Source organism: Ambystoma mexicanum, chromosome 3q (assembly GCF_040938575.1).
Source record: "Ambystoma mexicanum isolate Mex_15411 chromosome 3q, UKY_AmexF1_1, whole genome shotgun sequence".
Classification (NCBI taxonomy): domain Eukaryota; kingdom Metazoa; phylum Chordata; class Amphibia; order Caudata; family Ambystomatidae; genus Ambystoma; species Ambystoma mexicanum.
The window spans coordinates 544216933-544233444 of NC_090926.1; the positions used below are offsets into that span (position 1 = coordinate 544216933).

Here is a 16512-nt window from a genome sequence, read left to right on the forward strand (position 1 = left end):
ACTTCAGAAAATCCTGCATCTGCTGGGAAACAAACTGCACTCCATTATCCGTCATGATACTTGCCAGCACCCCTTCCCTATCAAAAAACCAATAACCACTTCAGAGGTAACACTTCCAAACCCGGCAATCTCCACCCACCGTGAGGTGTAATCCACCAAAACAACCAAAAATCTTGACCCGCCCTGTAAAAAGTCCATTGGCCCCATAATATCCAAAGCCACCTTCGACCATACCTCGACAGGCACATCCACTGGATAAACAGGCTGGGGGCGCATCACTGACCGCACAAGCCACACACTCTTTCACTTCCGCCTCCACATCATCATCCATCATGGGCCACCAATAATCCTCCCACAACCTCCTCTTAATCAGTGACCTACCCAAATGGCCCTCATGAGCCAGCTCTAACAATTTATGCCTCATACTCACTGGGGGAACTAATCCCTCCCCTCTTGAGATGCCCCACGGCCCTTCCACCATCTTATTGAGCACCTGGGCGTACCCTTTTCCTTCCACCTGCCTTTGACATCATCCCAACCCTTTTTCAAACCTTATTTAATCCAAATGAGTTCGACATCCTTGTCATCCTCCACTTCCCACTCCCCCTTATCAACAGCGGGAAGACTGCCGCCACATGTGTGCCGGCCTCACTCTCTTCCACCTCACTGCACACTACCGCCGGCAACCATGACAAACAATCCACCACCACATTCTTCTTCCCAGGGAGATACTCTACCCTGAAGTTATATTCCTGCAAGTCCACCACCCATCTAGCTATCCTGGGGGAGACAGACGCCATTCCCCTGGTGGTAAGCACATGTACCAAGGGCTTGTGATCCGTCCTAATTACATATGGGATACCCCACAAAAACGTCCTGAAATGCTTAGAGGCCCAAGTCACCGCTAATGCTTCTCTCTCGATGACCAAATACCTCCCCTCTGCCTCCCATAAAGCCCTTGATGCAAAAGCAATGGGTTTGCACGTACCATCCTGCCATTGCTCCAACACCGCACCTACACCCACCTCACTACCATCCAACATAAGCACAGTCCTATTCCTCGGATCAAAGGATCTCAAAGACGGAGCCTGGTCCACATCCCCCTTCAACAATTCTAAATCATCTTGGCATCCCTGAGACCACTCAAACCTAACTTTCTTTTTCTATAGTGCCCTCATGCACACCTTCTTCTCTGCATAACATGGAATTAATTTTACAGAGTATTCGGTCAAACCTAAAAAGGACCTAAGGTGCTCCTTGTTTGGGGGAGACAGAGCTTCCCTCAGGACCTTTATAAGCTCCTCCTTGGGCCTCACTCCATAAACACCCAAAGTATACCCCAGATACGACACACTAGGCACCCCACCTGACACTGCGATATTTTCACCATCAACCCCCTCTCCCATAGGATCTTCATAACCCGGTGCACCCTCTTATCATGCTCGGTCTGACTCCTGCCCCAGAGCAAAATGTCATCCTGGAAATAACTGACCCGAGGAACGTCACCAAACAACTCTTGCATGAGTCGCTGAAAAATAGCTGAGGCAGAAGCCAAACCAAAAGGCATGCAGCAAAACCTGTAAGTGCCAAAAGGTGTCTTAAAAGAGGTCAATGGCCATGACTCGACATGCAGATCAATGTGGTGGTACGCTGATGACAAGTCGGAGGTAGAAAACCATTTTGCCTGCCCCATCGTCAGAAGCAACTCATTAATGTTTGGTAAAGGATGTCGATCAACCCAAATGCTGGCGTTGAGTTCCCTCAGATCGACACACATCCTCAAACCACCATCTTGTTTCCTGGCCAATACCACAGGAAATAGCCATTCCGAGATCTCAATCTCTTCTATAACCCCTGCAGCCTTCAACTTTGCCAGCTCAGCCTTCAACCCTTCCCTAGCCAACACAGGAACTCCCCTGACCTTATGTACATCAGGCACCCCCCTCTTCAGTACAATCCGATGGGAAAACCCCCATAGCATCCCCAACTTCTCAGTAAACACTTCAGAATATTTACTTTGCAAATACTGCACAGACAACCCCACTTCAGGCCCTTCCTCCACACTCAAAACCGGTACCTCCCTTCCTGGCTGTACTTCAATGTCCAACGCAGCCTGCTCGTCCCAACCCAAAACACTGGCACCCTTATGCACCACGTACAGCTTACCCTGCGTGCGGCACCCCTTGAACTCAATCTGCGTCCACACATATCCCATGACTTTAATGGGAACCTGTCCGTAGGCAGTGGGGTTAATATCGGGGGGATAGAGCTCAGCCATCCTTTTACTGTACTTCTCCACATACAATTTGGGTGAAATTATGGTGTATGGAGACCCAGAATCCACCAACATCTGCAGACTGCCTATTGACAGACAACACCTCCCATGGCCCTTTCTTGGTCGGACCTTCAACCTGCAAAATCACCCCTTGATTCATTGTGTAGCTTTAAACCACCTCTTGACACACTGCACTCCCTTCAGACTCAAACATCCCTATTGTCTGTTTTACTTGGACACCGCTTTCGTCCATATTAGCCCAACACATTCTAGCATAGTGTCCTCTGGTCCTGCATCACCTGAACTCGACTGCACCAGCAGGACAATCCTTGGCTCCCGTAGCATGGCTGGACCACCCACACCTCTTGCAGGCCTCCATTGGATTGCCGCTCGAGTTCCCTTTGTTTATCCTGGCCCATTGCCCTTCAGCTTTTTCTCCTTTCATTTTGACGTCGCTGCTGCCCAAACTGGCATAATCGCGTGTATAGATTCTCCCTGAACATGCCTCTCCACCTTCTCTGTGACAGACTGGACACTTGCACGTGGTGCCTCTATTGCCTTGGCGATCTGTATCACTTTTTCCAGGGTGGGATCGCTCTCTATCCACAGACTCTCCCTGACCTTGGGGTTACTCATCTTTTTCATTATTTGATCCTTATGTACTCATCCTGGGAACCTGTATAACTGCATTGGCCAAAAGTGTCCGCAGCGCGGTGACATATGAGTGAATGCTCTCTCCAAGCCCCTGAGCTACGGAGAAGAAGTGGTAATGCTCGAGCACCACATTAATCCTTTTGCCAAACTGCCCCTCCAACTTCTTCAAGGCAGTCTCATAAGCGCTCACCACGCTCTCTGCCTCTCCACTCCCTGGCACGTAAACATCCTCTCCTGGTAGATGTCTGAAAATCTGCAAACCCTCTGTACCAATGCAGTTTAAGAGTGCCACCTACTTCTCATTGTCACTGTACTTGGCCCCACCAGCCGCCCTCAAATAAACCATGAAAGTGTCTACCCATTGATCCCAAGAAGCTGGCGGCTCACCGGGGTCTACAAGGAAAGCCGGCAGGGGTCTGGCATTGGTGTGTTGCATAATGGCAACAGGGTTCACTTTACTCCTTTTGTTGGAACCCTGTCAACCACGTGTTCCCTAGTGGTGGTTCACCCTGCTGGAACCAATGCCCCTACCCCTCCGCGCCCACCTCTCAACTAGCAAGGAAAGTACTGCAGACCAGGACTGGGCTCTCTCCCTGAGACTGATACTGCACAGCTGCAGAACGTGCCTTCACTGTTTGTTCACCGTTTAGACAGTTCCAGGTGAAGTCCTTGCCTAGCCTTCCTACCTTCACATTAGCAGTTTCTGCTGGTCCATGTGAAAAGCGTCCCTTGGCTTTGCACGCTTCCTGCTGCCCTGGAGATAACATCTCCTGCCTGTAAGGCTGCGGACCCTTCTCACCTCGTTTGTTAAATGACAGCTTAGTCGGAAAGGGTATCCGTCAGTGCTTGCGCTCCTCTCTGCACAGCCTTTGTCCCCCGTTGCTGGGCAACGCCGGCGCACGCTGCCAATGTGCGCTCGTTGCTGGGTCGTTTCCTCGAGCCACAACGCGCCGTAGCACAGTAGCGCATGCACACCAAAATGTTGGATTGGGCCGCCTACGCTATCTGGCTCACTGCGCACCAGGGGCGCCTGGCACTTCCTTCGGGCTGCTGGGATGCAGGGTGCAATCCACCCTGAACGAAGACTTGCCAAACATTCCTTGATCCGCCAGGGCCGGGCCTTCCCTTGTTCCTCGAGCCAGGGGTTGCACATGCAGGTCGCTGTGCAGGGTCTGTCTCTCTGGATAGATCCTTGTCACCAGTGAAGAAAGCAGGGCATAGAAGTAAGTGCCTTTATTGACAGACCCCGCAGCACGCCACCATTGAGCCCAGCTGAACCACCAACTGTGCCAACCTGGAATGTTGTCTCAAGAAAAGAACCAACATTCCAGGCACGCAGCATCATAATGACAAACAGCTTATATTTTTTTTTGTTAAATCTGGTACTACTGTCTTTTCCCTTATACCTTTAGAGCATATTTTTCAACTATGCTAATTCTGTACATATGGAAATGTATAACCATCTGAACTGTTACTAAAAATATTACAAAGTGATTCGTTGCTTGCTACAAAAAAGAATTTCAAAAGAGAAAACACAAGTGGGTATATTTAATGGTATAATGTATAATTGTGCAGTACTTGTAAATTATTCCATGAAAGATGTGTACATACTTGAAGAGTTGTATACTGCATGCATGCATGAATTCAAACAGTAGAAAACCACCCTCTGATAGTTAAAAAAAAGAACCGACATCAGAACAAAAACAAAAGTTGAACAATCCCAGAGGACAATATAAAGAGCCATAGAAGAATCTTTTGAGATGCTAGACCACCCTCGAATGTATTGAAATGCCTTCAGAAGTCTTCACAATTTGGCACCGACTGTGAGATTCTTTTGATGCACACAAACTGTGTTACTAGCTTTTTATGACAATTTCAGAGAACATGGCTGCAATAGTGACGCATAAATGTGTGTTTTTAACTTCATAGTTTCTTCAAGATACACTGGACGCGCTGTTCAATATTATGATGGAACATTCCCACTGTGAACAATATGACATTCTCGTCTTTGATGCCCTGGTAAGTAAGGGTTTTATGGTGCAACATACTGTTCAGAATACATCTGAACTCATAGCCTGCACAATCCAAACCAATGCGATTTTGAAGATTCTCTTTTCTGATTCGCCGAAAGTGTAAGTATGAATATCTGCTTCTCATATTAACTGCGTATTTCTTCTCAATGGTTAGATTTGCATGCATGGAAATGTTTTCCTTTTAGATTTACAAATACTGCGGCACCATCAAACCCCACGCCATAAGAGAAAAGCACAATGGCTGTCATGGCAACATTGTGAACTTGTATTGATGTGAATGAGTTGTTCACAAAAACCTCTGTTCTCACAGGGTGTAGCTCCCATCATCGTTTCTGAAAATGCAGATTGTGGATGTGTGCGATGCCAGCACAATGCACAAATTCCATATTAGCAAAGTGGGCAACCACATTGTGGGAGGGATGGAAGGCCTTCTGTGTATCATTGAGGCATATGTGCAGTGCTTACATATAAAGTTTGACTATGACATCAAAAGATCATTCTGGTAAAGGGTCAGAGACATGGTGACAACATCAGGCACCAAACCCGCCCCTGCTGGGAGTTGAGATCCAGATTAGTGATCATGTTGGCCGGGAGCTTCCCCAAGTCAGGGAATGAGGGCCCCATGGGTGATAGTGGGAGGATCACCTTGCCACGTCCAAGATAGTACAAGTCAGTGGGTAGGGGACAGTATCATGCAGCTACCCACCCTGTTACTCAGCAGGGTGCCCTTACCTAAATTAGGACCTTACACCCACCAAAACCCTTTTCAAGATACCAATAAGTAAAGCCCTCATACGAAGAGCTTGTATAATATTGAAGCTGGCCCTGTCTTTCCAGACCTCTGATAGCATGCTCTTGCTTTGAATCAGCATTTATATTTGTTACATTACCAGCCAACAAACCGATGTAGAAGCATCAAGATGTCATTTGCAGTAATGGGGCATTTGAGAAATGTCACTGCCAATGCACACCCTAACACAAAGTGGATAGGGGTTTCAACCCTAACACCCTACATGTGGGCCAGTAAGAAAATTCATGCCTACGTTTCTGAGAACACAGTTGATACCTACTGATTCCTTAGACCCACAGCCAGACACTCCTTCATCGCTCAAGTCACTTCTGAGAATCTTCGACATTTAAGGTGAGGGCAATTGCCTCTGGAGTGCAAGGGGAAAAGAGACCCTATCAATCAACACTGCTGTTCCTTTGTGCCCTTGAGCATTTAAAAGAAGACTTATTTTATGCCCAAACTAGTCAAACAGCCTGGATATGACAATTGTTTTTCAATTGTATTCTTTTCTGTTCACATAGGATGGTTATACTAGATCAGAAAAATGGAAATGTCAATAGTTGTGATCCTTCTTATTGGATTTCCATTTTGATCCAGTAGATCACAGTATAGGAACTATGTCATTGTTGCTCTGAATTTGCAAGATCTGCATATTGAAAACTCACAGGCTAATGGTTTATAATTTTTCTGCACAGCATGTGCACTTCTCACCTATTGTGTCCGGCACGGACACGGGGAAAGTGGCGCGAGGAGAAGCCTTGTCATGCCGCCACAGCCAATTAAATGCACACCCGCTAGTGCATGCGCAAAGGGGTTTTGCCGCATTTGTGGCAGAAAGAGAAAGTAATAATAAATAGAAGTATCATGTTCTCTTGGCTATGTATCCCTCATTTCTGCACTGCTGCGCGCAGGGGTCTAGAAAGGGGGATTAAGATTCACATTAGCAGGGGGATGCGAAATCTGGCGAAGAGGAACACATTCCTACACCTCCTCACTTAGAAAAGACAGAAGAAAAGGAAATACATTTGGTAAGCATCCTGATCTCTTTAGGAAAACATGTGCAACTGAAGGGTGCCTGACTGCAGCGAGATGTCTGAGAATGAGGAGAGAGAGAGTGTCAGAGATGGACAAGTGAGACATCTGATGATGAAGGGCCCAGTGCAGCTGCATTTCGTTGACCAGACTTTTTCGATATGGGTGATCAACAAGCCCTGGGACAGAGATGGGAGAGATGGCCCTGAAGATTTGAGAATTACATGGCAGCCTACGATGAAAAGGCTCCAGACAAGTTTGCCAGGAGATTACTTACTATCCTGGTTGATGACGAAGATGAAGATCTCACCCCCACATTCCTGTCTGAAGAAGTTAAGACGTATGAAGGGCTCAAGGAGGCTTTGTGTACATACTTCGACTATTAGCACAACATAGACCATGAAAGACACACTTTCAACATGGCCTGTCAAATGACTGGTGAGTCCATGGATGCATTTGTGACACGGTTACGCAAGTTGGTGGCTTCTTGTGACTTTCATAAATTCTTGATTGATGAGGCCTTCAGGTTAAGGATCATCGGAAGGTGTTTACCGTCCATCTTTAGGAAGAAATTGCTGCGTGAACCATTTCCCCTTGCCACCATTCTACAAATGGCACAGACGGAAGCAAGAGTAGACTCACAAGCTACGCAATGGAGACCAGCAAGGGGCAGGTGAAAGAGCAAGCGTATTATGTCAGTCAAGGTGGCAAAAACAACAATGGAGCTAACACCCCTTCAGGAATATATGTTACCACCGGAAAGTGCTAAAGGTGTGGTCTGCTTTTTCATCATGAGGAAAGAACATGATGCCCTGCTTTTGGACAAAGGTGCACAAACTGCGGCCGGGAAAACCATATGGCGAGAGTATGCGATGCGCCGTCAAACAGGACACAAATAGGTGGTCCTGGTGGGACTAGACTGGAGTACAACCCACATGCTCAGGAACCGAGAAGGGACTTGCTCAGACACGTTTGACAGAAAACTGGGCGGTTGCGTCACCTCCACCAGAGCAAGAGCGAAGCCAGCTTGAATATGCATACATGAACTGCCCCAGCAGGAGATATTGACATTCAAGTGGGTCAACACCCTGCCAAATTCGTCATCGACATGAGAGCCCTCCTGGATATCATGTGCATATCTGAATTTCACGAGAAGGCTCATCCGCCGGTACTGGAACCGTTGGAACTGAAGGTATTTCAGTGGGCCACCCAGGGGCCAGTTCGGAACTAGGGAAAGTTTTTGATTCAACTGAAATACAGAGGGAGATGGTAGAGTTGCATGTTCTTCAAGGAGAAGTGCCAGGAAGCAATCTGTTAGGCTGACCTACGGCCCTTGAAATGAAGATTGCTGCTGTGATGTACACAATGCAGCATGAAGTCTCAGTGATGCAATGATTTCCAGAACTATTCAAAGGAATTGGGTGCTTGAAGACCCGGTCACCCTTCACATAGATGGATCAATAACTGCAGTGGTGCAACATCCAAGGTGGATACCTATTCACCTGCAAGCCACAAGTGGAGAAAGAGATGCAGTGCCTGTTAAGGCAGGACATCATAGAACTTGCCTGCATACCCACCCAGTGGGTCTTGCACGTGGTGGCAGTACCCAAGCAAGGATCATTTTAAAGATTTGCCTATGTGTGGACATGCGCCAGGCCAACAAAGCGATTCAATGATAGAGATACCCTGACATGCATCTAGATGACATGATCAGCATGCTAAATGGAGCCAGGGTATTCATGAAATTTGATCTATATAAAGGTTACCACCAGATACAGCTAGATGAACAATCACGCTGCATAACCACCTTTGCAACCCACAAACATCTGTTTAGGTATAAGCGGTTAAGCTTTGGGATATCTTTGGCTGCCGAATTCTTCCAGGAGAGCATTAGGAGAGAAATTCAGCACCTAAAGAATTGTTTCAACTACAGGAATGATGTTTTGGTTTTCGGAGTAAGTCTTGAACAACATGATCTGGTATTACATCAGGTATGCTTAGCTCTCTCTCAGGCAGGGCTAATGTTAAATGCTGAAAAGTGTGCATTTTACAAGAAAAATCTCAAGTTCTTCGGATGTGTTTTTGCAAGAGGGTATGAGCCCTGATCCTGGGAAAGTAACCGCGATCTAAAACATTTCACCCCCTGCAATATGTGTGCAATGTAAGATAATTTCTGGGGATGGCCAGCTATTTCAGCAGATACTTAAAAGATTTTGCGACCATTAGTTCACCATTAAGAGAACTCACCAAGCGAGGGTAGGATTTTCAGTGGGACGATCCTGTGAAAAGGGATTCGCGCAGATAAAAAAAGACGTCAGATCTGCTGAGTGCATGGCCTATTTCAACCTGGCTAAATTCACTGAACTAATGGTGGATGCAAGCCCGGTAGGTCGGGGAGAACCAGTCCAAGGGCCATAGTCGCTTATGCATCCAAAGATCTGACAGATGTCTAAAGAAAATACTCACAGCTGGAAAAAGAGGGGTTGGCAGTCATTTGGGTATGTGAGCACTTCCAGATGTTCCTTTTGGGAAAACCGTTCACAGTAGTGACTGATCACCAGGCACAAGTCACGATCTACTGAAACCCTCAGTATAAAATGCCTCCTAGGATTGAGAGGTGGGGGCTAAGACTGCAAGATTTCAACTTCACCACCATTCATAAGCCAGGAAAGGAGTTTAATCGGTGGATTTTATGTCTTGGCACACACTAGTAAAGCAAGATCGTGACCCGTCCATGGCCAAGGAATGCATACACTTCCTCTCTCAGGAAGTCCTCCAACACCACTTACAAAGTGCATGGTGAGGGAGGTGAGCCCACTCTGCAACACACTCCCTAGGGGTCGAGGTAATTGGGACCTCACTGAGAGAGAGTGCCTTTAGGGGACAAGGACTCCCGTTCCAGTGAGGAACTCCCTAAAGCTGTGCAAACTGTGGCCTAACTGTGGCCTACTGTGGCCTACATGGGATGCTCAGAAACTTTCAAATAGCAAGACTAGGACAAAATAAATATCTAATAGATGCCATTCTCTCATGGTAGAGAGTATCCCTTTAACTCAAAATATCTAAACCACTGTGACGAGTACATTGATTAGCGTGCCCTCTATGAGACACAGAGGGAGAAGGAAGGGAGAAGAGAGAGAAGAACGCATACGCAAGCCTGGGAAGAGCCCAAGCTGTGTAACACCTGCTGGAGGTGAAAGTCAGGAATCTCATGAGTTTCAAACTCGCTCAATACCTACCGTAGCCAGGGCAAACCATTGCTGATACCTTAGAGAGACCTTAAGGAGGGAAGTGCACAAAGAAGATAAGGCAGTAGCGGTCCATGAACAGAGAGAAGGTCCCTAAGGAACAAGGCTCCCGAAGATGTTCTTCTTAAAAATCAAAGGTAATGGGAAGAATGGGAAGCACGGCAGGCTCAGAAGGAATCATTATACTGCTAAAGCAACTCATCTCAGTAGAAGCCATGAGACAAAGTTAACCTTGAAACAAATGAACTCGAAATGTTGTGATACAAGTGTAAGAGTTATTGAAAATTTGAATACAGAGAGCAAAGAACAGTGGTAGGCAAAGTTAAATTTGAAACCCATGAACTTAAGATGTTGTGATTCAGGAGAAAGAATTATTGAAAATCTGAAACAAGAACAGTGGATAACAATATCCTGGGAAAAGTGGAAATTAACTCAATATTCTGTACGAGAAGAAAATAATACCAAAGAGCGAGTACGTTCTGGGTCAAGGGTTAGAGGAACTAGAACATTGAGCCATCAGGGAAGTCAAGTAGACCAAAACAAGCAGAACTATAATTGCCCAGGAGGGAAAGTCTGCCATAGCCATAGCAATAGCACACAGAGAGTGGAGGCACGCATCATTTTTGACAAACTATGTCATATGAAGAATTAACAAATTTGACGGGCAAAAGGGCTGAAACACTGGGTTTCAGCACAGAAGAAGCAGATACCATATTAAATTTGATCAGAAACACCAGCAGCTTGAATAGCAACATACATCCTAGCACCAAGATAAAAAAAATCTAGATTGATTGACACTTAGAGAAATAAATAGAAAACTTCACACAATAAAGGGAATAAAATACTATTGTGCACAGTGCATGCCACACAGACTACGCATTCCTCTCTGACCAACACTGTGCAAAGAAAGCTGTGAGTGTGTACGCAAATGGGGACAGATCCTAAACAAGTACAAGAATTATTCAAAGAAATCAACCAACTTTCAAAAGAATTTTCTGAGATCCATGCAGAACTCACCAACACTCTCAAAGCAGCTGATTTAGAAAAGATACTCGAGGACATAAACAATAACCTCACTGACTACCAGACTGAATTAGAAAACAAGAAATTTCAGGACCTTTTTAACGGGACACCTATGACTATCTAAACAACAAAGTCTACACTTGGATGGACAAATATCAACAGAACCCACCACAACAAGGCACAACCAGATCCTCCGACCACAGAAGCATTGAGCCAGAAACTATGAACAACGAACCAAAAGATAGCCAAAGAGCAGACACCAGTAGCACTGTTGCACCAACTGAATGCCAAAAGACCACAGTTAGTGTTTTTTTAGGCAGAGGAGCAAGAGGCAAAGGGACAGGAGGGGACGGAGGAAGAGAGACACAATGCCCCCCAACAAGACAGAACCCAAAGAGAACTTAGTGATCAATTTATTCAACCGACTCTTGAATAAAACAGAAGTGGAACTACTACAAAAATGTCTAAACTTTGTTCCAACCTACAGTGCCAATCGTTTGAATGCCTTCCTTATGAAACTCAACAGCAAGAACTTGGAGGAGCCTCATGAGGAACCAGAGTACACTGAATTCAAAACAAAAAGCACTTTTGTTCTGCCCATCACCTACCCCATCATAGACTTATTTCAGAGAATGGTGACCACTGACTTCCAGAAATGATTTTATGCACCCCTGAAATGCCGTATTTCCATCGGAAAGATCTCGACATCATCCAAAATCTGTTCTCAGATCCTACAATAATGTTTAAGTCTGCAGACAAAGGAGGAGGACTAATCATCCTCGACACCAAAGAATGCGAGAAGGAATGTGAAACACAGCTCTTGGACAGAAACATATATGCTCCGCTTGACTATGACCCAACACCAGGAATAAGAACCAACTTAGAAAACCTACTCACCAAGGCAGAGAAAAGAGGATGGATATCAGATAAGACACACAGCTTTCTTACAGCCACACACCCAAGGACACCCATTTTTTACACACTACGTAAAACACACTAAAACCACCAGGTAGACCCATAGTCTCTGCCACTAACAGTATCCTTCAACCGTTGGGCACTTACCTAGGCTCTCTCCTCCAACCCATCATACAAGGAACTGATACATACATCAAGGACACCACCCATTTCCTCAACATACTTGATAAATTACAGGTTCACAACCAAGACATTCTCTTCACAGCAGATGTACAAATCTTATATACTTCAATACTGCCCAACTTAGGCCAAGAAGAAGTAGAATGGCTACTCCTAAAGACAGATAATTTGAAAGCATCCAAAATGTTGTCTGGACTTCATTTCACAAAACTCTTCTCTAAGGTTAAAAAACCAACATTAGATACATGTGTCAGACAAATCCATGGGTGCCACCATGGCACCTAGCTATGGAGATACATTCACATATGCATTTGAGACTGAGCAGATCTTGAGATATCCCATCTGGCGGAATTACATCGGCAACAAGGGTCGATATATTGATGACATTTTTGGCCGAAGGAAAGGCACTGAAGAGGAATTTAAACTATTTAATAATCACCTGAATTGTATTGATGACAGAATCCAATTCACCACTACCAACAGCCAAGAAACAGTTAACTTTCTTGATGTCATAGTAAAACATATCAATAACAAACTCACCACAGCTCTGTATCGGAAAACTAAGGACCGGAACAACTTACTACACAGACTTAGCTTCCATCCACACAACACCATCAGAGGTTTACCATACAGCCAATTCATTGGAGTGAAGAAAATTGTACAAGATGAAACCGACTGCACCACCCTACTCAAAGACATGACTAACAGATTCAAGGAAAGAGGGTATCAGGAAACATAAGTGAGCAGCGCATTGCTCAAAATCCACAGAATCAATAGAGAAACGATACTCAAAAAAGAGCAAACTGAAACACAACATTCTCTCATATATGTGACAAAGTATTCCACACAAAGTAATCAGATCAAAAAAATCATCAATTAACATTGGCACTTCTTATCGGAAGACAGAACCTTCGGTAAATGATATGACTCCCTACCGGTGTTTGCATATACAAGTAGCAGGATGTGAAGGACATGTTGGTGAGAAGCAAAAGCAGAAAATCACCCAAGAAACCCAAGAGATGTGGCACCTTCCCATGCCTGGACTGCACCAATCACAGTCTTGTACAAATGGGAACATAACATTGTATCCCAACACAGAAAAATATATTTTTGAAAGGATAGGCTACATGTGACACCATCAATATAATTTACAGCATAAAATATCCATTTGGCAAATTCTATGTCGGACAATCATCCAGGAAAGTGAAACTTCGGTGGAACAAACACCCCTCTAACATCCTTGCAGGGAACCTCAAATAATCAGTAGCATGCCATTTTGCAGAAGCAAAACATCAAATTTCACAAATGAGATTCCTAATACTGGAAACAATTTAAAAATGAGATAGTGGAAGCAATATTGCCAAACTGCTGGATGAAAAAGAAACATTCTGGATAGAAAAATGTAACTCCCTATATCCAGGAGGGATGAACGAGGAATGCAACTGTGCATGTTTCCTTTAGATCATAAAGTGTCTTTCCCATGCTAAAATACATAAATCCCATATAATGTGACATGACCAAAAGAATTACCTTAAACACGACAACCCAACAAGTACATAAGGGACGTATTGAACTTAGAACTCATGTGCCATCTTAACCTATAGTAGACTAGAAGGTATGCACCAAAACGGCACTAACGCCTATTAAATGTACAGAAAATAAATCATATCCATTTATCAGTATTGTCTCACTAACTCAACAGTAAGACATATATAGAATTACAAAGATAATGTAACATTGCAAATCTAGAAGAAATTACATGTCTCCTGACAGCATTGTCATCGCCATAGTAAAATCTGAACATATGTGTCACAGAAATCATCTGTACATGTAATGGTCTATCATGAACACAATGCAAAATCTTTATTTCAAATGTGAATGATGTAAACTTCATTGAATATCTGTATCTTTGTGTAAATATTAATTTTATTTTGTTATGTATAGCATATGTATTAGGGCCAACACCATGAGCATATGACAACTTGTGCTAGCCATAAAGTAATATATCATCACTATGTAACACCATGTAACTATTGTGTAACTCCATATGCAGTAAGGTCAATTGTGCATCCATAATCTCTATAATGGAATATATACAATGAAGCAATCTAAAACATCTGAAAAATGTAATACCAGAAAAAGATGACCGCCAGCATACAGTAGCGCTGACGTACTTGCTGTCTATCCATGGTGGACTTCATGAACAATAATGTAAACCTTTTGCATTTTTAACTATGCTGAAGAGTGTATTGTATATTATATACAAGATATTCTTAGGGTTAAATATCTTAATATGATAAATGCTACTCAACCAACCATTGTTATGCAACAGAAAATATGGGGATTACAGTGTATCCATTCTCGAAACACACTGAAAATGGTTGACAGCACGTGATGATGTCATCACGTTAATGACGTCATCCCACTCTAATTGCCCCCACCATTTCTGTAAATAAAGCATAATGTAAGACACAGGCGACCACTTCACAGAAGTGAAAATAGAGCCTGGTAAATTTGTCAAAAATGTAAGGAAAAGCAAAGGTAGATATGTTAAGTGAAAACATCTGTGTGAATATTGACACTTTGTTAATTAATTATTTGTCTTGAAATTGTCCCTGAAGATGGTCATTAGGAGCAAAATGCATTGTACACCCGAAGAAAGGCCTATATCTCTGTAAAATAAATACTTATGAAATTTTATATATGTATACATCAATGCGTTTGTATAAAAGAACTATTAATTCTGAACATAAACATTTGAAACGAATAATAACAATACATGTAATTCCTACGTGACTTATCACACAGGTCCTTCCAGACGTTTGGATCATTCAACCCAAACAAAATACGCTACATGGACTGAAACTGAACCACAATGTGTAGGCCATGTTTCAAATAAACGAAAAACAGAAAATACCATTTAACGATGTCGTGTGTTCTTTGACGATCCGATTGGTCACATTCCATAGTAAAGTCAGGAATCACTTTGCGAATTGGGCAGACACCCATTTGTGAATGCCGTGCAATCTGCACTGTCACTAAGTAACCTTTAATCTAGGCTTAATGTGCCCTTTCTCCTAATAACATGCGAGTCCCGCTCATTCTCTATAGTTTGTGCATGACTTCACTGACAAATGCTACAAAGGGAAGATGTTCATTTAATTTTCTTTCGTTTTCTGTTTATTGATTGTAAGCATTGCCTAAGTGAATGGCAGGGTTAGTTTCTGATTGTAGAACTATTTATACTCACTCACACGCACATACATATTTATCTAGAAGATTTAGGGAGTGTCCTGAAATCCTTTCAAATTATACAATTTGCCCTAACAATATCCTACAGATCATCTGCCAAGCCAAATCTATCCCAGCATGGCAACCGTGCAAGATGCAATGTCAGATAATTAAGCAATAGGCACATCTATTAGTGAGCGGCCATGCCAGCCAATTGAGAGGGTACAGGAGACTGTAACCTCAAATTGAAAACAGCTGTTGAAACATTTCTCCCAGCAAAATGTAATGGCAAGGGGCTGAGAGCATGGAGCTCGAATGACACATGTATTTCATGTTGTGTTTCACGATGCCAGCTTCAGAGCACTATCAGCGGACAGGCAGACATTTGGGGGACATGAAAAAGAGCTGAAAAACAGTTTGCATTGTAGCTAATGCAGCAAATCAATAACAGCAAAATATGCGTGTCTTTGGCATAAGAGCAGACCGCTCATCAGAACCATAGACGGCCCACTGTTCCCGGTATTATTCCATATATGTTCACAGGCATCCACGCTACAGCCCTCAGCATTGGGACTGCTGTAGGTGTCCTTTATTCATGATCTAATGGAAAGAAAACACAGAACGCGAGCTTGTCTGACTGCAATGGAACACTGAGACTGATTAGCTGCATAGGGTCTCTGCCGCACAAAAAGCTGATTATGTCACATGCCTCTCGGAAGCATTGCTTTTGGCACCCTTTGGGTGGTGCTGAGTCAAAACTGAAAAGAAAGAAGCTATGTGTTGTAGTTAGATCATGGCGCTATGTGCAGAATGTTGTGATGTCACTTTTAGTGTTGGTGGGTGACTGTGTTCTGCCGGCTCCAGGAGTGGCAGTTTGATCTGTAAGCTGGCTGGTGTGGATCTGTGTACTGATATCTTTCCAACAGTCTTGAATAAACGTCCCTACCGACCTACCTCATGTCTCCTGCGTAGTATGTGGCTGGAAGAACCCTAAGTCTTTTCACTGGAAACAAGGCGGTCTTAACGTTGCTGCGGGGGTACCAGTGGATGCTGCTGAGGAAAGGGCAGCAGGTGGACAGAACACTACACTCCAGGACGTACTCCAGGACGTACATACCCATCCAGACAGGT

At 44.1% G+C, this 16512-nt stretch overlaps 1 protein-coding gene across 2 annotated transcripts in view; it reads left to right on the forward strand.

Moving 5' to 3' along the window:
- DOCK2 (dedicator of cytokinesis 2) overlaps window positions 1-16512 on the forward strand; it is a 2833934-nt gene that overhangs the window by 858289 nt on the left and 1959133 nt on the right. For both annotated transcript variants that reach the window (XM_069654309.1, XM_069654310.1), the window contains exon 20: window positions 4859-4948. In XM_069654309.1, the coding sequence (XP_069510410.1) occupies window positions 4859-4948 (90 nt within the window). The remainder of the gene's footprint in view (window positions 1-4858; window positions 4949-16512) is intronic.